Here is a 23,863-nt window from a genome sequence, read left to right on the forward strand (position 1 = left end):
GTGCACAGGCAGCTCCACCATGTCACAGTCACACATTGTACACTGAGCTCCTTCTATAGGCGCTGTGTGTGTGGAGAACTCGGTGCGCTCGCTCCATCCACCATTCCTCCTCACACACCCTCCGCCAAGGTAACTTCCCCGCCCCCTCCTCATCCCGCGCTCCTCCCACCTCCGCCCAGGTACGTCCCCTCCCCGGCCGGCACCTGCTGCTGACCTCACCAGCCCCACCTTCCCCGCTCAGCCCGCAGCCGCCGCTCCCTCTACTTGTCACAGTTGTCGGGCGCCGCCGGTGGGAGATGGAGGGGTTATGGTGAGGAGGCAGGACAGTGTGCGGAGCGGGAAAGAGTGACACTGAAGACCGCAGACATGTCCCGGGACCCGGAGGCCGTGGCCAGGATCACCGAGAACACCTACAAGGTACAGTGTGACCGGAGAGGGGCGACACCGAGTCCCCAGTCTGCTGCCTGGAGCTCAGGGGGCTTGCTGGGACTTGTAGTGCTTTCCAGTGGAGCATGCTGGGACTTGTAGTGCTTTCCAGTGGAGCATGCTGGGACTTGTAGTGCCTTCCAGTGGAGCATGCTGGGACTTGTGGTGCTTTCCAGTGGAGCATGCTGGGACATGTAGTGCCTTCTACCCTGAGCCTGCTGTGAGTTCTGCACAGAGGGGATTATTATGGAGCTGTGGATAGATCTATATTGGTGAACTTTGTGTTCCTCCCATTGAGTGATGAAGGTGGACCCTCCTGGGGATGACCCCTCAGCTCCTGTCCAGCTACATTGTAGTCCCCATAGATCCATGGGGGGGAGGGGGCTGTAATCTTGGGCTTGTCATCCTCATCCTTCCTCCCTGCTCAGTGACAGACTGACCCCAAAACAAGCATGCAGCCAGTGAAGTGTGAGGACCCCAGAGCTGTGTGTATACTGGAGTGATCGACCCACTGGAGCCTGAACCTTCAGAGATCCTGGGCTTCTGTCCTCACAAGTTCCCATTTAAGTCTGGGAAAAGTTCTTCTGTGTCCCCGGAGATCCCCCCACACACTGGAGGTGTGAGCCGGGGGCACAGCAGAGCTTGGGGGCTCTTGAGGTGTACGCATGGTGTTCTGCTGTCATAGTGTACACAATGGGGATATAGATATATAAAACTGTGCGTTCGCCCGACTCAACAAGGGATCCTCCACAGGTTGATGGGGGGGGGGGGGGTTCCTTGTAATGATAATCCCACTGACCCCAATCATCTAAGTTCTTTGTAAAGAGGAATTCTTCCCAATGACCACCAATGTAAGGAGCATTCTTCTCCCTGATCATCACACGAATGTACTGGGATCTGTAGAAATAGTAATTATTAGCGGGGGTTCCCTCAGAACAGAGTTATTTTAAGGGTTCTCCCATGTTATAAAGGTTGGGAAAGACAGGTAAGGGTGTGTGTGTGTGTGTGTGTGTGTGTGTGTGTATATATATATATATATATATCACACACACACACACACACACACACACACACACACACACACACACACACTACCTATGACTTTGAGTGATGTTCCAGTAAGTTAGATTTTAATCGCCGTGAAAGACAATACACTAGCAGTGCCTGTCAGTCCACATGAAGAATGCTGCGGTCAGAGGCACATCACATCCACCCCCAAATCTCAGGGGGTGTTCCTCAGGATCAGGGGTTACCCTTTAGCTTCAAGGGGTGTTCCTCAGGACCAGGGGTTACCCCCTCAGCTTCAGGGGGTGTTCCTCAGGATCAGGGAATTCACCTCAACTTCAGGTGGGTGTTCCTCAGGATCAGGGCATACCCCTCAGCTTCAGGGGGTTTTCCTTTAGGACCAGGGGATACCCCTCAGCTTCAGGGGGGTTTCCTTTAGGATCAGGGGATACCCCTCAGCTTTAGGGGGCGTTCCTTTAGGATCAGGGGATACCCCTCAGCTTCTGGGGGCGTTCCTTTAGGATCAGGGGATACCCCTCAGCTTCTGGGGGCGTTCCTTTAGGATCAGGGGATACCCCTCAGCTTCTGGGGGCGTTCCTTTAGGATCAGGGGACCCCCTATCAGAACAGAGGGCTTTCTTTTTAGGATCAGGGGTTCCCCTCCTGGTTCTTCAAAATCTGGGGATACCCCTCGGCTTCAGGGGGTGTTCCTCAGGATCAGGGGATTCACCTCGGCTTCAGGTGGGCGTTCCTCAGGATCAGGGCATACCCCTCAGCTTCAGGGGGTTTTCCTTTAGGACCAGGGGATACCCCTCAGCTTCAGGGGGGTTTCCTTTAGGATCAGGGGATACCCCTTAGCGTCAGGGGGTGTTCCTCAGGATCAGGGGTTACCCCTCAGCTTCAGGGGGTGTTCCTTTAGGATCAAGGGATACCCCTCAGCTTCAGGGGGTGTTCCTTTAGGATCAAGGGATACCCCTCAGCTTCAGGGGGTGTTCCTTTAGGATCAGGGGATACCCCTCAGCTTCAGGGGGTGTTTCTTTAGGATCAGAGGATACCCCTCAGCTTCAGGGGGCGTTTGTTTAGGATCAGGGGATTCACCTCAGCTTCAGGTGGGCGTTCCTCAGGATCAGGGGATACCCCTCAGCTTCAGTGGGCGTTCGTCAGGATCAGGAGATACCTCTCAGCTTCAGGTGGCGTTCCTTTAGTATCAGGGGATACCCCTCAGCTTCAGGGGGCGTTCCTTTAGGATCAGGGGACACCCATCCAGAACAGAGGGCTTTCTTTTTAGGATCAGGGGTTCCCCTCCTGGTTCTTCAAAATCTGGGGATACCCTTTAGAATCAGGGGGCGTTCTTCAGGATCTGGCCATACCCTTACAACAAGAGGGGAAGTCTTCAGGATAAGGGGGTGCTGCTTAGGATCAGGGGACTCTCCTCAGGATCAGGGATTCTCATAGAGAACACATTATCAGGTCTTTATTTTAAAACCTAAAGTTGGCACATTTTGGTTTCTGCTTTTAGAAGATCATAACAGTTTTATTGGCTGTGCTGTTAACTGTTGGAAAGTCAAATGTACAGTACTATGGTGACAACCACTTAAAGCTGAACTCCGGTCAGATATAAAATACAAATAAATATAGCTCTGTGTTCATTAAACATCATTACGTTTCTTTTTTATAAGCTGAACTCCAGGAATCTTTTATGTAAACACCACAAGTTAAAGAAGTCGCCTCTAATTATGGGCTCATTCACTCCGCTTCTGTGGCCTGTACAGTGTGAATGAGCCATTTATTTATGTGGCTGGAGCTGCCTAGCATTGCATACAGACAGCCTATGGTACTCTATGGGGACGCAGTGGCTGTATGAAGGTCTGAATTTGACAGGCCTGTCGGGGTGAGTGCCTATACATGCACGACCCCCACTTGCCTAACTTGTGGTGCTTAAAAAATGTTTGTGGAGTTCAGCTTTAACAACCTCTCACAGTTTACTGTACATCAAAGCTTAGAGATGGGGAGGGAGAAGCAGCACTGGGAGCTAATCGGCTGTGCTGCAGTGCTTGTGTGCCCAACAAGGAGCAAGCTGATGGCAGGAGAGAGCAGAGTGACTGTGAAGTGAGCTCCTTATTCTGCTGCTTCTTCTTTCACTGGTCCAGTAACAGGCGTGGGGGGTGAAGGCCTGTAATAAATTTCTAACTGAAAAATCACGTCTGCTTTGTAAATCTCAGAACTGGATGGATAGAAATACAAAGCCTTTGGCAGGTAATGCAACCTCCTGTATATTTAGTGGTTGGCCTGGAGTTCAATACATGTCAGTTGAAAGGCAATTGCAATCATCATCAACCACCAGGTGTTCGCAGGTGTGATCATAACCCTGAACCTGATGGTTGTGTTTGGGAATATCGGTTGAAATTGATCAAAGATTGTTGCATGTATGAAACTAGCTTTAGTACAATTGTGGAAAAGCACAAAGTTGTAATTGGATTACAATAGATCATATAATTGTCAATCTTCTGATTTGAAGAAAGCCGTCCTATGACTGTTCTCAGCAGTGTTAATGTAAACACGTGTCTGCTGTGATGGTGACTGGCTGTGATGTTTAAAGGAAATGTCTTCATTTTATGAGTGCGTCTAAATCTCTCAATAAAACTTTGCTTTTTTTTTTATTACATATTATTTTTTTATGGTGAGGGAACATTGGGCCTGATTTATGTAAACTGGAGTGATAAAGAAAAGAACAGAATGGAAACTGGTGTCCATAGTGATATATTAGGTTTTATTTTTTTTCCTAAACTTTTTTTTTTTTGCTCTGGTTAACTCTCTCTGTGATGAAGATTATGTTTTTTGTAACCTTTTCTCCTTGCAGCTCCGTATCAGCAGGTGGCATCAGTTGGCTGCGATATTCACGTTGTTTGTAATATCGGTTACTGTGGAGGTTGGCAAACTGTAATGAAAACTGGCAGCAGAAGTTAATCTAGAGATGTTTATGTGAACTTTCAAACGTACTGTGTATCGTTAGCGGAGATTAGCAATACAGGATTGCAGCACAGTTCCCCCACAAACGCATGCATGTGTTGGTGTTTATTAGGTCATATCTGTGTGCTGTGGTTTATATCTGTGCGCAATTTACTAGTTTTTTTAACTACGGTTCCTTTAAAGCAGATGTCCGCCGAAAAAAAAAAAAAAATATCAAAAGCCAGCAGCTACAAATACTGCAGCTGCTGACTTTTAATATCCGCACACTTACCTGTCCTGGAGTCCAGCACCCTCGGCAGCAGAGGACGAGCGATCGCTAGTCACTCTGCTGCCTCCACTGCCATCCTCGGTGAGGGAACCAGGAAGTGAAGCGCTCCAGGCTTCACTGCCCGGTTCCCTACGGCGCATGCGCGAGTCGTGCTGCGCCGTACTGACTGGCTCCCGCTGTGTTTTGGGAGCTGTGTTTTTCCCAGAAGATAACGGGGGGGGGATCTGACGTCCTGCCTGCAGTCTACCCGCATGCTGTATGGCCGGAAGTGGGTGCCAATACCTGTCTTTAGACGGGTATCTGCACCCCTCTCCCCCCTGAAACGTGTAAAATGTGACACCGGAGGGGGGAGGGTTCCGATGAGCGGAAGTTCCACTTTAGGGTGGAGCTCCGCTTTAACTCTTATTGGTCACGCGTTTTTGCCGTGTTTTCTGAATGCGCACCAAAAGTCCTGCATGCCGCATCTGTGCGCTTTCTGAAAACAGGGCAAAAATGCACAACCTTATAGACATCAATGGGACTGTGGGGGAAACACATGGTAAATGCACATACTCGCACTGCGTTTAAACTGCAGTGCACCAGTATGAACCCATAAAAACACAAGTAATAAACCCAGAAATAAAAATCTAGCACGTTGCAGCTCACCAGTTAGTGGAACTAAACCCTCCTTTACTTTACCGCCAAGGGAGCTGCTGTTTTGGCCCGTTTGTTCACATGTGCAGCACTGTAGATCAGTTATGACACCAGCCGTTTGATGGCTTGACAGTTTAGTTGAGAACACAAGCAGCTGTGACTGATCTCATTCACAGCATGTCTTGAATGTAACAGTTTTGGGAATGCATTACATTGAAGGGTTTAGTGCTGCATTAGCTTTTTTATTTTTCCCTGTTAAAGCTCCACCCTGAATTGTTTTCTAAATTTTCACAGTCCTTTACTGGTAATAAAAAACATTTAGAATGGATTTTTTTTTTTACTCGCCAGAAATGCCCTATTGCTATGTGTCTGCCACTTCCGGGTCCATGTCGCTTGGCATTGCTTCCTCCCTGGCCTGTGCTCCTGAGGAAATGAGTCATCATTTCCCAGGAGTCAGTGGGCAGGAGTGTGGCAAAAAAAATTCCGACCTTTAAATAATATAATTTAAGGCACATCTATCTAGGTTGGCATAACAGGGCGGGACCTTTCTCTTGTTGCCGCCCGTGTTATGGCAACTTAGTGGTGCTGCGGCCACTGGCCCATATGGCGCATGCGCAAGATTGAGCGGTGCATGCTGGTTACCCAACATGCACCTCTCCATAGCTAATCCAGGAAGAGAATGCGATTTGGGCTTCACATGCCCACAATCATCATGGCAACGGCCAGAAGAGGATTTTATAAATCATTAAGTAGAAAAAAAGGATAGAAGTCGTAGCCACTAGCAAATATAAATAATTATTTTATTTTTGTTATTAATGCATTATAATGGGATGCAGCTATGGCTGGGCACCTAGGGGAGGTACCATTACAGTGGATACTTTCACTTTCTGCGCGACAATGATATGAGAAACTACTGTTCCCATCATGCAGGTGAATTGGAGCAATTGGGTGTTATTGTGGACAGGATTGGGGGCAAGTATATTAATTATGTAATTCGGCATTGATGGCCATGACCCACTGGGAGACTTCTGGCATGTCGAAGTGTGAAGGCGAAGAGTGAATGTAGGCCTACAGTGGGCAGTTTAGAACAGGAGTCTATAAAACCAAGGGCCATCCTCTATCTACAGCAAGCAGCGAAATAACTGTGACACCCACTTGCTACAGAAATAACTACATTGGGGGGGGGTGGATAAAGGACATTGTGGTCACCATTCTTATAAAACTGAGGCCCCCTTTCACATGGGGCAGATCTGCTCAGCGGGAGACTGCTTGGTTGATCTCTGAGCCGGCGGATGACAGGTCTGTCTCTGCTCACTGTGCAGGGACGGACCTGTCGGAGCTCTGCTGTCCTCTATGGGAGATCAGATGAAAACGGATCCGCCTGTCCATTTTTCATCTGATCCAATCCGTCTGTTTTGAGCAGATCTTGTCGGATCGGATGGCAGGAGGCTGTCAGCAAACACATCTCTGCTGATATCCTCCTGCCCATAGAAGTCAATGGATGGCCCGCTCAGATCTGCCTGAAAAAATGGACAGACGGATCTGAGCGGGCCTGTTGTGTGAAAGGGGTTGAGGCCTTTGTATGCAAACAATCATACATTGCTTTTAAAGGAAAGAGAACCTTATGGAACATGTAATAAAACTTCTGCCAGGGGTGGTATTCAGGCCAGCTATAGGCAGATAATACATCTGTCTGCCTCTAAGCTGGCTTACCTTTATAACCTATAAAGCCAAAGAAGTGTGTGTGTGTGTGTGTGTGTGTGTGTGTGTTGTCCTATATGAACAGGTTATGGACTCTTCTATACATACTCTGTGTATTGTATATGCAAACTACCTTTGCTGCTTTGTTTAAATGTTCTGGCGGCTGTGCTGTAGCCTTGCATTGTTATTTATACTGGGATTAAACATTGGCTACAGAGCATGTTATGTGTCATGAGTGAGTACAGAACAATGATGTAAGGTGGAAAGGTAACCTTTTATTGTGAATACAGTACAGGGTAATTTGTATTTAAGAGCAAGTGGTTTGAAGTTTATTAGAGCTCTAATTTGCCTTGTTTAGTGACCTTGTGAAAGTTGTGTAAGCCATTCAGTTTCATTTTACGTTTCCCTGTCATTTGGCAATAATATAATGACACATACTGAGTACAGTATCCAATGGCGGAACAATAGTCATAGCAGCCCAATCGGCTGTTATGAGGCCCTGGGGTGGAAGGGGGCCCAATTGGCGAGGCGCGGGGTTCTTGAGACAAAGTTAAAATAGGAAAACAATTTGCTTGTGAAGATAAGGCCTCGTACACGCCTCCGGATTTATCTGCGGATCAGTTCCAGCGGATAGATCCGGTGGTGTGTACGTCCAAGCGGACGTTTATCGGCGGAAAAAATTCCAGCCGACGGATTTCCAGCGGATAAAAATTTCTTAGCATGCTAAGAAATCTATCCGCTGGAATCCTGTCCAGCGGATTGATCCGGTGGTCTGTACAGACTCACCGGCTCAATCCGTCCGCTCCTCTCCCTCACATGCGTCGTAATGATTCGACGCATGCGTGGAAGTCTTTATCTTCCAGCGTCGCGCACGCCGCCGCGTCATCATCGCGGCGACGGCGCGACACGTCACCGCGGATGGATTCCGCGCGGATTTCGATCTGATGGTTAGTACAACCATCAGATCAAAATCCGCCAGAGGATTTATCCGCAGGAACGGTCCGGAGGACCGTTTCCAGCGGATAATCCTCTCGTGTGTACGGGGCCTTACACAAATCCAGTGCTGTATCATTATGCTTTGGAGAGGTTGCAGTTGACAATGACCCTGAGCCCGTTGTGACCTCTCCAGTCAAGGAGAGCTGACATCAAATGTACAGAAGGAGATTTCAGAATCCTTATTGCAGATCCCTTTTTGCAGGATGTGCAGGAAGGAGAGTCTGTTTAGCTGTCTTAGCAGTGTAGATTTATTGCCTTCAGAGATCGTCCCATCCATCCATCCATCCCATACATGGGTCGAATTTCGAAAGAATTTTCTTTCGAAAATCTTATCTAAGAATTTTTGTTTGTATTTCACACCATTAGTGGGCTGCAGCAACAGCCGATTTTCGTGCGACCATTGAATTTTAATAATCGGAACATGTTGGTAGTTTTTTGAAAAATAATAGATTTTCTAATCAATGATGGTAGAATTGTGCGAGAAATGTAATCAAAAAAGAAATGTGCAAGAAAAGAAAATTCCCGGAAAGAAAAGAAGATTCTCGGCCACAAAAATAATTTTCTGTAGAAACGTGAAATTGAAGGTTTGGTCGAATTTCAAAATCAATGATCATCTGATCACAAAAAACGCAAAAATTTTATGATTTTCAAAAAAAAATTCTTTCTAAATTCGACCGTGTATAGCAGACCTGGGCAAACTACGGCCCGCGGGCCGTATACGGCCCGGCGGACCTTTTAATCCGGCCCACCCCCGCCGCCGCAACCTACTGTTATCACCGCGGCGGGGAACATAACAGACAGCGTTCCTTTGAACAGCTGTTTTCCCCGCTGCGCATAGACACTCCCCCTTGGACGGATCTGTCCAATCGCGAGCAAGGGGGAGTGTCTATGTGACTCCCCCTTGCTCGCGATTGGACAGATCCGTCCAAGGGGGAGTGTCTATGCGCAGCGGGGAAAACAGCTGTTCAAACGAACGCTGTCTGTTATGTTCCCCGCCGCGGTGATAACAGTAGGCAGGGCCGGGAGGGGTCACTGTGCCCATCACACGCAGCCACTTGTGCCAACACATGCAGCCACTTGTGCCAACACATGCAGCCACTTGTGCCAACACACGCAGCCACTTGTGCCAACACACGCAGCCACTTGTGCCAACACACGCAGCCACTTCGCCACCATAAATTGTCGCCACTGTGCCAATCACACGCAGCCACTGTGCCAATCACACGCAGCCACTGTGCCAATCACACGCAGCCACTGTGCCAATCACACGCAGCCACTGTGCCAATCACACGCAGCCACTGTGCCAATCACACGCAGCCACTGTTCCCATCAAACGCAGCCACTGTGCCAATCACACTCAGCCACTATGATAATCTACAGTTGGAAATCCTGCAGCCTCAGGGAGGTCGTACCAAGATTTACTGAGTGACAAGGGAGTGGAGCACCGAGGGGGGCAGGGGTTGGCAGAATTGGCATGGGTTTTATAATATTTTGTTCAGGACCTCTTCACAACTGCTAAAGTTGGGGTAACGAATGCACTGCAGTGCTTTTTGCAACTTCTTTTTGTTTTGTATTGTCATTCCAAAAAAAGTTACTAATAGTTTTTCATATTGTAGAATAAAATATTACAAAAAATGCTGCTATTGGCATGATTTCTTACCAAGGGGACAGCTAGTTTTCCGGCCTCCCTCCAGCAGTTCCTGTTAATTAAGTGTTTCCGATGGCTATAGATTTCCCTTGAAAATAGTTTAAACTCTAAGGGCTTGTTGACATGGGCACAGAGGCATATACACAAGATTCAGCCTATTTCTGTGCGTGGGGTTGATGAACTGCCCCAACTAGCTGCCTGTACAAATCGGTGACAAATTTACAGATGATATGGCTTTATGCACATCTAAGTGGTTTCTTTAGTATCGGCATGGATGAGCGTTCCTGGATGAAGACTGTTTGCTTCCAGGGACTCTCATCATCTCTGTATGCATGTACAGTGCCTTGGAAAACTATTCATACCCCTTGAAATATTCCACATTTTGTCATGTGTCATGACAGCCAAATAGGGGTCGACCGATATATCGGCCAATATTTCGCTTTTTTAAAGAAATCGTCATCGGCCGATTATTGTGTCTAAACGGGCCGATTGTGAGGGATCAGAAGCAGTGGCGTTATGGGTGGAAATCCCCCCCCCCCCCCCCCGGCCGCCCACTGTCTATTCTAAACGGCTATCAACGCATGTTTGCTGTTTTTTTTTCCCCCAGTGGAGGAAGTCTGCAGCTGCGGCCGCCGATTTGTTGTTACTGGCCGTACTGCATTCTGGGGTTTGTAGTGTAGAGGCGGGGCGTGCAGCACGTTAGAGGAAAAATGGAGCTCTCCTTGGCCGGGTGAGGGGATGGAACAGAGCTGAGCGCTCTGGTGGTGGGCACTGACATTATTAATGCCGTTCTTGAGCTGTACTGGTGGGCACTGAGGAGCGCTGTACTGGTGGGCACTGAGGAGGTGGGCACTGATGTGATTCGCTGATTGGCATTTAGTGAGATGCACTGGTGAGGTGGCACTGATGGGCTGCATTGGTGGGCACTGATGGGCACTAATGAGTTGGCACTGATGGGGTGGCACTGTGGGCTGCACTGGTGGGCACTAATGGACACTGATGTTGCACTGGTGGGCACTAATGGATACTGACAGGCTGGACTAATATGCTGCACACTACATTTACATTTTAGTTGTAACATGACAAAATTTGGAAAATGTCAAGGGGTATGAATACTTTTTCAAGGTACTGTAACGGTCATTGGTTTGTACAGGCTGTGTTCAGAGCCACTCATTCATCTCTCAGCCACGACGTCTGTCAGCTGCTGGCCATGGCTGTACACCATTATACAGCTCTCTGTGCCTATATAAGTACAATAGTAGTAACTACACCGCCAGAGTGCACTCCTGGAAAGTTCTAGTTTTTTGGCTGTTATGTCTTTGCTTCAATAGTTTGTGTCCTTTACCTAAAACATGTAGGTAAGGATAGCATGCCTGATGCAGTTGTGATCAAAAGTTTGCATACCCATGGAGAATTGGTAATATATAGTATGTACCATTTTTAAAGAATGCATGCGTGAGCAGGCAGGACACATTTATTTTATTTCTTTATTTCCATCCTTTATAAAGTTCCATGACCTTGTTATGCAGGTCTCTTGTCGGTTATCTTCTGCTCCCCTTGGCTCATTATCTAGCCTGCCCAGTGCTAACGAACTCATAGACTAGTTATACATAGTTAAAGCGGGGGTTCACCCTAAAAAAAAAAAAATTTTTTTGTCTATCATGCCATGCAGCATACTAGCGTCAGCTACAGTATGCATTTATTTTATTTTTTTCCGCTGTACTCACTGTTTAATCCATTTCAGACTCCCTCGGGGAGTAGGCGTTCCTATCAAGAGGGGAACATGATTGACAGCCGGCGATGGCACGTCACGCTTCCCGAAAATAGCCGAAATAGGACTTGACTCTTCACGGCGCCTGCGCAGTCAGCTCCTAGTCTGTATGCAGGCGCCGTATAGCGCCGTGAAGAGCCGAGACCTACTCCGGCTATTTTCGGGAAGCGTGACGCGCCATAGCCGCCCGTCAATCATGTTCCCCTCTTGATAGGAACGCCTATTCCCCGCGGGTGTCTAAAACGAAACTATTGGATAACACTGTGAGTATAGCGCAAAAAAATAAAATAAAGGCATACTGTAGCGGACGCTAGTATGCTGCATGGCATGGTAGAAAGTAGTTTTTTAGGGTGAACCTCCGCTTTAAGTGCAAATTAAAAAGCCGCAGATGTGGGAAATTACTGTTTAATTGCCATTTTAACCTGTCTGTGTCACCTTGTGTGTCTGTACCAAGGCCAAACATTACAGAGCATGTAAACCTTTGATCGGAGCCATTTGGGTGATTTGTGTTTATAATTTTAAAAGGAGCCCGACAACTATGTGATAATAATAAATTGCCTTTTTTAATCTGATCGCTATCCTTAAATCGCCGTTTTTTTGGCATGATCCATTATGTTTTCCATACTCATGCCAAAAGTCACCATTTCTGCCAGGGTATGCAAACTTTTGAGCACAACTGTATATAGTGTGTGTATTATTATTTTTTATATATATGAAATTCTGGACTCTCCTCCTTCCGATGAGGGTGTTCAGAAGGGGTGTAAATATTGGCTGATTTCCAGAGTTTTCATCTTTATGCCTGCAGCCTTCTTGTAAATGTAGATCCACGGATACCAACTTGGATAAGTCGGGGACGTTTAGTTGTACTACTTGCTCCATAAGTTGGGACTTTGATAAAGATCCTTCACTGGTCTGATGAGGGGGTTGCTTACATTGAGGTGTACCAATGGAACCCCAAAGCGTCATTCAGGGGGAAATGGTGTGTGTGTGTGTGTGTGTGTGTGTGTGTGTGTGTGTGTGTGTGTGTGTGTGTGTGTGTGTGTGTGTGTGTGTGTGTGTGTGTGTTTTTCCTACATACAAGGGATTTTGTAGGTTTGTAATGTGTCAATGAACACCTGCTTATCTAGATTTCACTCTGAATGCAGTTTGTGTGCAGACTTGTCCCAGGCTAAAGTCTTCTTGTATCCACAACCTGTGATAGTAAACAGTTTTTCTGCTGACAAAGGCATGATAATTGCTGAATCATCTGATCTAGTCTCTACTGCTGCAGGACAGGTATAGACTGTCTTTGTTGTGGGCCCCAAACTATTGATTGTGCCTTTTTACAGTCAATTTCATGTGCTTTTATTTTTATGTTGTAGAGCAGGGATCTCCAAACTTTCTAAGCAAAGGGCCAATTTACTGTCCTTTAGGTTTTCGAGGAGACAAACTGGCTATTGGGTGTAGAAAATTCCTGCGCATCAATACCCCTTCATTGTTTTTAAATGGGGTAAATAGTGCTGTGTCAGTAGAGGGAATGGGTTGTTTGGGTTCAGTTGGTGAAATAGTGTCCCCAGGGCCAGAGAAAGGCAAGTAAAGGACCACAGTTTGGAGACCACTGTGGCACCTTTTTTGCAGCTCTTAAAATCCATAGAAAATGTAATCCTTGTATTCCTTCTGTGCGCATAGATTTTGAACCAGTCTGGAAGTGTGCAGGAAGTGCCATTGGCTGCTCAGAAAAAGATTGCCAATTTTATCACTGCCATCACTGTCCTTCTATTGTGGTTTATCTCCAAAGGTAACCCTGAGAAGGAGCTGATTGGGCTGGAACCACTGTTAGGTAGGTGTAGAGCGATGGAGTTGTGTTCTACATATTTGGGTGGTGTAAAGAGCATGGTTGGGGAAACGGGCTAAGCTATGAATCTGCTTGAAGTCTACTTTACTGGAAGTGAAAATCCCCAACGCCGATATACGTCGGCAGAATGGCACCGCTGGGCACAGGCTTGTGCCTTTAAGAGCCCAGCCATGTGTCGCACATGCCCCGATCCGAAGCTCCGCGGACCCAATCGCCGCCGCTGTCCCGTGATCGGGTCACAGGAGCTGAAGAACGGGGAGAAGTGTCTGTTCCCCGATATAGGGAACAGCGATCAGTGACGTCACGCCTACAGCTACGCCCCCCCCCCTACAGTAAGAATCGCTCCCTTAGGGCACACTTAACCCCGGTGCATACTAGCTCATTATGGCTTTTGCCTTGTAGGTATAAAATAAATATAAAAAATATGTGGGTTTACAGCCGCTTTAAAAAAAACACCCTGTCCTTTTTTTTTTTTTTTTTCCTGTTTGCCATAATTGAAAGTTAAAAAAAATCCCACATTTTGGGTTGTCCGAAGAATAGTAATAGATGGGAAATCTTCTAATGAGGACACTAGTTCTGCTGACCTGGGGGGGCCCAAGAAATGACCTTTGCAGAGATTTTATCTCCCTTCCTGTTATGGCTATGGGACAGCAGGTGAATGGAAATCTCTGCAATGGGACACAGATGGCGGAAAAAAATTATAACTTTCTTTTCTCTGTCCAAATTGAGAGAAAAAAAAGTTTTGCCAATAGTTCTACTTTAAGAAATGTGCACATTATCTGCCAATTTTCTGTCCTCAAATCTTTGCTGACAGTACATGTGTTCTATTAACCCCTTTAAAGCTGGTAACGGTGCTAGAATTTTGTTCACAAATGTACGTTTTTGGGACTTTGGGTTTCTAATTAAAGGGGTTGTAAAGGTTCGTTTTTTTTTATTTTCTAAATGGGTTCCTTTAACCACCTCAATACACTGATTAGTGTGTAAATGTGACTGTCAGGGAAGGGGTTAACAGTAGGGCGATCAAGGGGTTAAATGTGTACCCTAGTGAGTGATTCTAACTGTTGGGGGAGGTGACCGATCGGTGTTCCTATGTACAAGGAACACTGCATCGGTCTCCTCTCCCTGACAGGACCTGGATCTCTGTTTTACACAGAGATCCACGGTCCTGATCAGTTACTGGGCAATCGCGGGTGCCCGGCGGACATCGCGGCCGCTGGGCACGTGCATCAGGTTCCCAGTGACGTGGCAAGTGCACGTCGCCGGCAGGGCGCCCCCCCCCCCAGTGGCTCGGGATGGTGAGGTTGCATGTTTTGAGTTGCAGAGGAGATCTAGAGCTAGAATTATTGCTCTAACGATCGCGGCGATACCGCACATGTGTGGTTTAAATACCGTTTACAAATGCCGGCGCTACGCGCGTATGTGTTCGATTCTGCGCGCGAGCTCGTCGGGACGGGGCGCGGTTTCTGGCTTTTAACTTTTTTTTGCTGGCTCCTAGATTCCAAGCAAATTTGTCAAACCCTGTATTATGTGCTCTTTTATTGTATATTTCAAATTGCAAACAGTAAGATGGCCGCCGCTCCAATGCACAGACGTGGCGGCACACAGTGGATGCACTTTGGGTCATATGGAGAAGCACTTCTTTAGTGGATGTTTTTCGTTTGATGTCTTCAGTCGCTTGAGAGAATTCTTCTCAATTACAAATGGCTTTGTGGATATTTTGGTTATTTGAATGAAATTAACCCATTTTTTTTTTTTTTTATGTATACCTATATATTCAAAATGTATGCACAGTTGCACTTACAGATAACTTGATAATTGATCACTGAATATTGCATTGAGCGCTGCGCAGTTTGTTTATATTTTTGGAGCTTGTCATCCTTTTGTGCTAGCATGCGCAGTGCGCCTCCCGCAGTGAATCTGCAAGTTGTCCGCTGTGTGCCCACAGTTGAAATTCTGGCGTTGGGGAGAGGAGGAGACGAGCGATGGTTCAGGTGACCACATTGCTGGATCCTGGGACAGGCGAGTGTGTATTTAATAAGTTGGCAGCTAAACCTTTTTGTAGCTGCTAACTTTTAATAAACACAAAAATTACTGGAGCTTCGCTTTAAAAAAGATGATCTGTAAACTAAGGCCCCTTTCACATTAAGGCGTTTTTCATGCGGTACAGCGCTAAAAATAGCGCTGCTATACCGCATGAAAAAACCTACCCTGTAGTGTTCAATGTGAAAGCCCGAAGGCTTTCACACTGAAGCGGTGCGCTAGCAGGAGCGCTCCAAAAGACCTGCTAGCCGCATCTTTACCGCGGTATAGGAGTGGTGTATTCACCGCTCCTATACCGCGCCTTCCCATTGAAATCAGTGGGAAAGTGCGGTAATACCGCCCGCAACGCCCGTTAAAACCTCACTGCTAGTGCCCGAATATCGCAGTAAATACGACGGTATAGCCACGCTACAAATAGCGCGGCTGTACTGTCACCGCGGCTCCACGCCTCAATGTGAAAGAGGTCTAACTGTTAGAAGTTGACTCTAGATCTCTACTGGAGTTTTTGGCTCCGTTCACCTGACATAACCTTTATGAAACAGTCTTTCATGCTCTGTTTATTTTATATCCGGCAGAATTTAGGAGGAACTTTAATATTCTACATGCTAATGCAGGTGGTTTAGGAAATGCAGGAGATCAGATCTGCCAACTTGGTAGATAAGGAGATGGTGAGTGCGACTCGTTCACCAGTGTGCCAGTTTTGAGTGTGAAAAGCCTGTTTTAAGAGGACTAAACCCTTCTATAATGTTCTTCGACAGATGTGGAAAAGTGTCCTGTCCTTGGAGGGAAAAAAATGGAAGCTGTGAGGTTAGAGAAGTCTTGTATATAAACTTGTGTATTTTGCTGACTGGAAACAAATATACATTCAATGAAATCTAAAAAAAAAAAAAACTAGGCTTCACTGAGCTGGAACAAATCTACATCCAGTTCAGTCTAAGCTCCCAGGATGCACGGCGCCGCTTATACTTCTAGATTTATACAGAGATTATACCTTATCGGTAAGGGAGTTATGACCTAAACTTTCTATTCTCTATCGACTCACTTTATTTGGTTTTGTAGAGCATAGGAACTCAACTGGTGTGTGTGTGTGTGTGTGTGTGTGTCAGAACCAGGTAAGTTCTGTCTGTCTCATTTTCGTTTTTTATATTTCTTGGGTATTCCAATGGAGGCTTCCCCAACTCCGCAGTCTCTGCTAAGTCTCTCTCCTTCAGTTACAGGACATTGGCAATATTATCCGTCTTGTGGCAACCTCTTTTTAGTTTAAAGTGGTGGTTGTAAGGGATTTTCTTTAAGAAAATTTAAATAAATGTTTATACTTGACTGCTCTGTGCAATAGTACAGCCCAGACAGACCTTCCTTTTCTGGGGTTCCCTGGTGGTGCTCTCTGCTCCTTATTTCTGTGTGGCACAGAAGCTGCTTCCTATAGTGGCACACCTGCAGGTTCTTTCCCAAGCTGGGCTGTGTGCACCGGTTCATGCTCGCATCACGCCTCGGCGCCACTCCATTCTCTCAGGAATTTGATTGACAGCAGCGGGAGAAAATGGCTCCTACTGCTGTCGCTGAGTCTGTGAGGAGAGACCAGCATAGCTGCAAAAGAACACAGTGTTGGATAAAGAAAGAACTCAAGGAGGTGAGAGGTGATACAACTAGTGGGACATTTTTTTTACCCTGAAGCAATGGTAAAACCTGCAAGGTAAAGTTATAATGTGCTAGTAGACAACCCATCAGAATTTGTAACAAAGGTGACCCTTTGTCACCACCATCTTGCTACACCCCACACTCCACAGTGAGAAGGCGGCAAGCGGACATCTTGTTGCACCCACCAGAGTCTTGCATTTCACACTTATTTTTAATAGTAAACTCGGCTTGTATAGTGAAATTCAGTATTTAGAAATCCGTCGGACGGTTTACATGTTGAATTATAAAAGCAGAGGTGTTCTGTCAGATTAGCAAACCTGTGAGATCAGCAGGCTTGCTGCTGCTTTTAAAATTCAACATCGAAGCAGTCCGTCCGGATTTATAAATACTGTATTTCACTGTATAAGCTCCGTTTACTGTTAAAAATAAGTGTGAAATGCATGATTCCGGTGGGTGTAACAAGATGTCCGCTTGCCGCCTTCTCACTGTATGCTTATTGTGGAGGAGTGCAGGATATAACAAGATGGTGGCGACGGAATGTCACAAATTCGGACGGGTCACTATATCTGACGAAACGCAACACGGTGCACGTTTAAGAGGGATTTACTGTACCTATAGTTAAGCATTACCTATAAGTAAATATCAGCCATGGTAGTTTACTAATGCAGAGAATGAAAATCTATCTACTGTATATCTTCTCTTTTTTTCTTTTTTTTTTTTTTCTTTTTTTTTTTTATTGTATAAGCATTTTTTTGTAACTTGTATGTAATCTGATAATTGGAACTGCTTGTGATACCATTGATTTTATGATTTCTCTTTGCTTTGTGTCATTGCCTAAAATATTTCTATAGCCCTGGCTTAAAAAAAAAGAGTAGGGAATGAATAACACCCTTCTCAAGTTTGCTTTTACTATCTGTGTCAACCTATTGTTTGAGAATTACTTTTACTTCCTTTCACAGACACAGCAGAAAGTAATCGTCCTTAGGATGGGTGGTTTCTCTGTGTGAGTGGTTGCGGCTGCCGAAACTTGTGCGGATCCCGCAGCGGCACCACAGAATTGAACCTAGCCTTCGTCCTTGCCTATGTTTTTAGTTAAAGCGACGTTCCACCTAAAAATGGAATTTCCGCTTAACCCACTCCTCGCCCCCTTACATGCCACATTTGGCATGTAATTTTTTTTGGGGGGGAGTGGGGGCTTCAGGAGAAGGGGACTTCCTGTCCCACTTCCTCCTTCCGCCTAGGGGCTGGAAAGGCGATTAGCTTAATCGCCTTTTCACAGCCCCTCCCTGTAGGCGAGCGCCTGTCCAATCGGACGGCGCCACTCGCGCATGCGCACTCGCGCATGCGCAGTGGGTGCCCGGCCGTGAAGCCGAAAGCTGTCACTGCCGGGTGCCCACACTAAGAATGAAGACGCCGGCGAGGGGGGGCGAGGAGCGGAGCCCCGGCCAGCACGTCGCTGGAGCCGTGGAGCAGGTAAGTGTCTGTTTATTAAAAACCAGCAGCTACACTTTTTGTAGCTGCTGACTTTTAATAAACTTAGTAAAAAAGGTGGAAAACCCCTTTAAGACTGGTGCCAGGACCACTGCCCCAGGTCTCCTGTTCCAGGGTGGCTCATTTATCTTGCAGCATCCATTGGAGCCAGCCTTGCATGCAGGGACTGGATTTATATCTGCCTAAACTGTGTGCATCAATAGAAACGCACAGTCCCATAGCCTAGGATGGCAATGCACTCCACTGCTGCACAGACTTCCTTGAGACTGTGCTGTCCATGCTTTCCTGTGAGGACTGGGAGTTTACTAATGTGTTAAGCTAGAAAAAACACTGGGAGTTTATTACTAGTTTAAACATTTTAGAATCAAATGCTTTGGCTTTAGGTAAACTTTAGGCCTCATGTACACTGGGCTCTCTGCCCAGCTTTTCTGGACACCTTTCTCCTGGCAGGAGAAAAGTAATGTAAAAGAAACACCCCCTTAGCCCAGGTTCACACTGGGCTGCGGGAATGAAGCTGTGCGAGTTCAGCTGATTTCACTCCCGCTTGTCAGTCCCGATTTCGGCCGCGATTACAGAGACATCTATGTAAATCGCGGCCCAAAATCCCAAAAAGTAGTACAGAAACTACTTTTTGAAATTGGTGCAGCGCCGCAGATGTGGCGTCACACCGATTAGGACGGAGCCATTGCTGCCGATTTGACATGTCAAAACACACCAGTGTGAGCCAGGGCTGGTGGTTTTGAGGCTTTTACTGTTTTTATTATAATAAATTGAGCGGCAGCTTAAGAATAAATGACTTACTATGTTGCTCTGGTGTCTTGATCCTTAGACTGTGTCACCACATATTTTCTACATCCTGTCACTGCTATAAAAAAAAAATTTACTCAGTGTCTTGAAATGTTCCGATTTTGTGTTCTGTGTATTTATGTTGCTGCTGCACCCATATTGATAAAACAAATAGAAATGTCCTTGAAAATTACCCTTACAGCAAACCTGTGCTACACTGAGAGCTGCCCAGAGCAGGAGGTTGTGGGCCACATCAGAGGGCTCCGCGGGCCACTGGTTGGGCACACATGTTCTACATGCTCACCTGCTACTCTGATCTGTCGCCAGAACCCTGGAAAATGCCTGGAACTTGCTGGGTGCATATAACACTTCTCCTGCTTCCCTGGTTGGTTCCTGGTCTGCCAGGTGCTGGCACACGGGAGCCCTGTGTAAGTTTGATCTTTCAGGAAGTCGAAAAGCAGAGGAGCGTGGGGAACGTAAATATAGACTGCTTATTGTGCATTTTAGGAAGCAAATGTACAACATGCCAAGTATAAACAGGGTACAGGCTTGATTTAACCTGGAACTATTGTCTAAATAATAAAGCAGTAGTAAATCAAAAAGCAAATCTTTATTAACCACTTGACCACCGCCCCATGTCAAAAAGACGTCCTGTTTTTAAAGTTGAATATCTCGATAACGGCAGCAGCTGCTGCCACAACCGAGATATTCATCTTTTCAGGGGGCGGTGGTGTACACGATAACGGCGGTCTCCGCGGCGGATTCGCCGCGAGATCGCCGTTATCGGTGGCGGGAGAGGGGCCCCCCCTCCCGCCGCTCTCCCGCGCCCTCCGCCGCTTACCGGAGCCGTCGGTAGCGGCGGAGGGGATCGGATGTGTCCGGCAGCTGAGCGGGGACGGGACTGAAGGAGAAATCTCCTTCACCCGTCCTCATAGCTCTGCTGGGCGGAAGTGACGTCAAAACGTCAGTCCCGCCCAGCCTCTTAAAGAAACATTTTTTTTTTTTGTCATTTGAAAAAATGACATTTTTTTATTTTTTTTATTTTTTTTGCATTTAAGTCTAAATATGAGATCTGAGGTCTTTTTGACCCCAGATCTCATATTTAAGAGGACCTGTCATGCTTTTTTCTATTACAAGGGATGTTTACATTCCTTGTAATAGGAATAAAAGTGATCAATTTTTTTTTTTTATTTCAGTGTAAAAAATTATAAAACTAAATAAAAATAAGAAAACAAAAAAAATTTTTTTTAAAGCGCCCCATCCCGACGAGCTCGCGCGCAGAAGTAAACGCATACGCGAGTAGCGCCCGCATATGAAAACGGTATTCAAACCACACAAGTGAGGTATCGCCGCGATCGTTAGAGTGAGAGCAATAATTCTAGCCCTAGACCTCCTCTGCAACTCAAAAAATGCAACCGGTAGAATTTTTTAAACGTCGCCTATCGAGATTTTTAAGGGTAAAAGTTTGACGCCATGCCACGAGCGGGCGCAATTTTTAAGCGTGACATGTTGGCTATCATTTTACTCTGCGTAACATTATCTTTCACAATATATAAAAAAATTGGGCAAAATGTATTGTCTTATTTTTTAATTCAAAAAAGTGATTTTTATCCAAAAAAAGTGCGCTTGTAAGACCGCTGCGCAAATACGGTGTGACAAAAAGTATTGCAATGACTGCCATTTTATTCCCTAGGATGTCTGCTAAAAAAAATATATAATGTTTGGGGGTTCTGATTAATTTTCTAGCAAAAAAATTGTGATTTTCACATGAAGGAGAAAAGTGCCAGAATAGGCCTGGTGGTTAAATCTTTCCAATTCTTATGCCGTGTACACACCATCACTTTGTCTTAAAAAAAACCTGATGTTTTAAATCATGAAATAAAACGACACATATGCCCACACACTATCATTTTCATTGATACAAAAAACGAGCCTCTGGGTCCCATGGGCCATTCCGTTACAAATACTTTGTGCTGATGAAGCACATCTTCTGTCTAAGCTATTTGATACCCAAGAATTTCTGTCAAATTTGAACATATGCAGCCTGATTATCATAAGAATAGTTTATTAGTTACAAAGTTATTTATTTATTCTATTGTGCCTGACACTGTAGTGGGGCCAGTTCTCAGATTTGGGATGATGGTAGCCTCTAGCACTGGATAGGATAGGAGCCATGGGGCACTGCGCCTCCCAATGACGCCAGCGATGGGGCACTGCGCACCTCCCAATGACGCCAGCGATGGGGCACTGCGCCTCCCAATGGCTGCAGTCTGGCCCCCCTAAAGTCTAAAAGACAGTAAACTGGCCCTTTTTGTTTAATAAGTTTAGAGACCCCTGATATAGAGGATGGAAGAAGGGGTGTAGTGGAGGGAATTGGAAGAGAATGAAGAGTAAAGGTCCACTTAAAGTTATCCAGTAAAGGGTGTCCTCTAAACTCCAAACTTTTTGCATTAATCAAACCTAGTACAATATACTACTGTCTTTTGTTCTGTTAAATAATGGGGCTTTGTGAAATAACAAAGAAGTAAAGTTAAACCTCCTATGTAGATGATGCAATCCACACTAAAAAGCCAGCACAGACATATTCACAGAACACTTTGATGTCAGAAATTGTCTTTTTATCTTTGCTGGTTAGGAGTTTGTGGAAAATTCTTAAAAATGTTGACTACTGTGTCTCATCCTTGTTGGGTAAGATGGTTGACACTTGGGCCAATTATCTGGAAAAGACCTGGCAGGTTCTGGCTGCTGCTGTTAAAGACGGTGACGATCGCTATGTAGAAAACGTTTTTAAGTAAGGACAATCTGTACTGGAATAAAAAATAAATAAAAAAGCTGCTGTCGCTTAGAAATATATAAAACAGTTTTAGTGTGTGTGTTTTTCAGGACTGATTCCAGGAGCCCGGTAGACATTGAAGTGTCTGCAATCATTTCCCTCCCTGTAACCTTTGAACAGCCGCCATCCTACTTCAGGCTGCCCTGTAGTGTTTTTAGCCCCGGGTTCACACTGATTGCGGCTTGTTCTGTACATGAAATCGCACTTATGTCTATGCAATGCGCACATGGAATCGCCAAAAATAGTTCAGGATCCTTCTCAAAATGGGTGCACGTTGGAGTCGCACAGATTTAAATGGTTTGATAGGTGCAAATGGGGTGCGACTTGTAATGAGATTTTAAACTGTCAAATCGCATGGCAAGTCGCACTGTTGTAAGCCAGCACTAAAAGTCACGTCAAATACAGACGTTCTGGAAGGTTAACGAGGTATTAAAACCAAAAATATATTGCAATTTGCCAATTATTAGATGTGGTGGCTGCATCAGTTTTTCTTTTCTTTGTTTTTTTCCCCTCTGTTTTCACCTGGTGATCTGGCTAATAACACACCTTCCACTCTGATCGAAGGAGAACAGGAGGCACAGCAGACAGTAACATTGTCGGTCTGTGGTGAGGATAGTGTTTAAAGTGTATGAGTTGGGCTTTTTTGCAGATCCTTACCTAGGTGGATGCAGCATCGGTCTGATGCTGCGTCTGTCCCCGGGTGCCTCTGTACTCAGAACTGAGTGATCGAACATCGCTGACCGCTCAGTTCTGACAGCTTCCAGAGCAGAGAGCTGTACACTGTCACTGGAATTCTGAGCTGTAGAGGGGGTGGAGCGGCCGGCTTAGGCTCTCAGCGGCTCCCTGAGAGGCTGAGCCAGGTGTTTGTCCAGGGACCTGGGGGACCCCAACTTCTATTGTTGTGATGACGCAGTGCCTGGACTGACTTCTGTGATGTCTGGGCTGAAGTCCGCTCTTCTGAAAACAGGTCACAGGAGTGAAGGAACTGCGCTCCTGTGATCCACAGAAGTACAGCCAAACAAGCTTTGGCTATACAAAAAATAAGTGCGGCGCTTGTAAGTGTAGTTCAACACAGTGATGGTGATAACATACAAGTTATAACAAATAATGATAAAAAAAATGATGAAGGCCTGATTAAACTCCTGCACCCCCTAACCTAAATTAGAGAGAGAGAGAGACTCTGTACCCGAGCATGTCGTGTGATGTCATGGTGCAATGGAGCCAAGCACAGCGGGCAGAGCATCATGTGCGGTATGGGAGCAAGACAGGCTGGGATTGGAGTGGACTGAAGGGACAACTGGGCTTGGGGAGTGACGGTCACTGTGACTCAGAGGTCATGTCGGTGAGCTGTCATCATCTGTGCTGCTACACACTGCTGTCAGTGTCACTGTGAGAGTAAATTTTTATGTGTGTGCCGCCCATTCAAATTTCTTGCCCTCCTAAGGCCGGTCCCTGAGCTACTTACTATATATAAAAAAATAAGACTGATGTTTTTTACCTTATCTACCTTGAATCATATTGCTAATTGCATATTGTATTTGTTTGTAGCCTAAATACTGTAATTTGCACTTAAAACTGTAATTTTGTAACTTTTGGAAATGCCAGTAAAAACTTGGCTGTGCCAGTAAGTTTTGGGTGTTGTCAGTAAATTTCAAACTGGTAGGTTGGCAACACTGTGTGTATGTTTACTGCAAATGACGTGATCCCACCGTTCTCTGAATGTGTGCGATTTTTAGCTACACAAACTACTAAATCCACATGGAAATTGGGAGCCTGGGGCAGCATTTTCTCCAAGAAATGTAATTATTGTAGGCCTTCTACTAC

At 45.9% G+C, this 23,863-nt stretch overlaps 1 protein-coding gene across 1 annotated transcript in view; it reads left to right on the forward strand.

Annotated features, from left to right (window-relative positions):
* The first annotated feature begins 225 nt into the window (after positions 1-225).
* The window catches only part of BAIAP2L1 (BAR/IMD domain containing adaptor protein 2 like 1), a 150,396-nt gene continuing 126,758 nt past the window's right edge, over positions 226-23,863 (forward strand). The window contains exon 1 of the mRNA XM_040356792.1: positions 226-417. Coding sequence (XP_040212726.1) covers positions 367-417 — 51 coding nt within the window. The 5' untranslated portion in view covers positions 226-366. The remainder of the gene's footprint in view (positions 418-23,863) is intronic.

The sequence above is a fragment of the Rana temporaria genome, chromosome 6 (assembly GCF_905171775.1).
Source record: "Rana temporaria chromosome 6, aRanTem1.1, whole genome shotgun sequence".
NCBI lineage: Eukaryota > Metazoa > Chordata > Amphibia > Anura > Ranidae > Rana > Rana temporaria.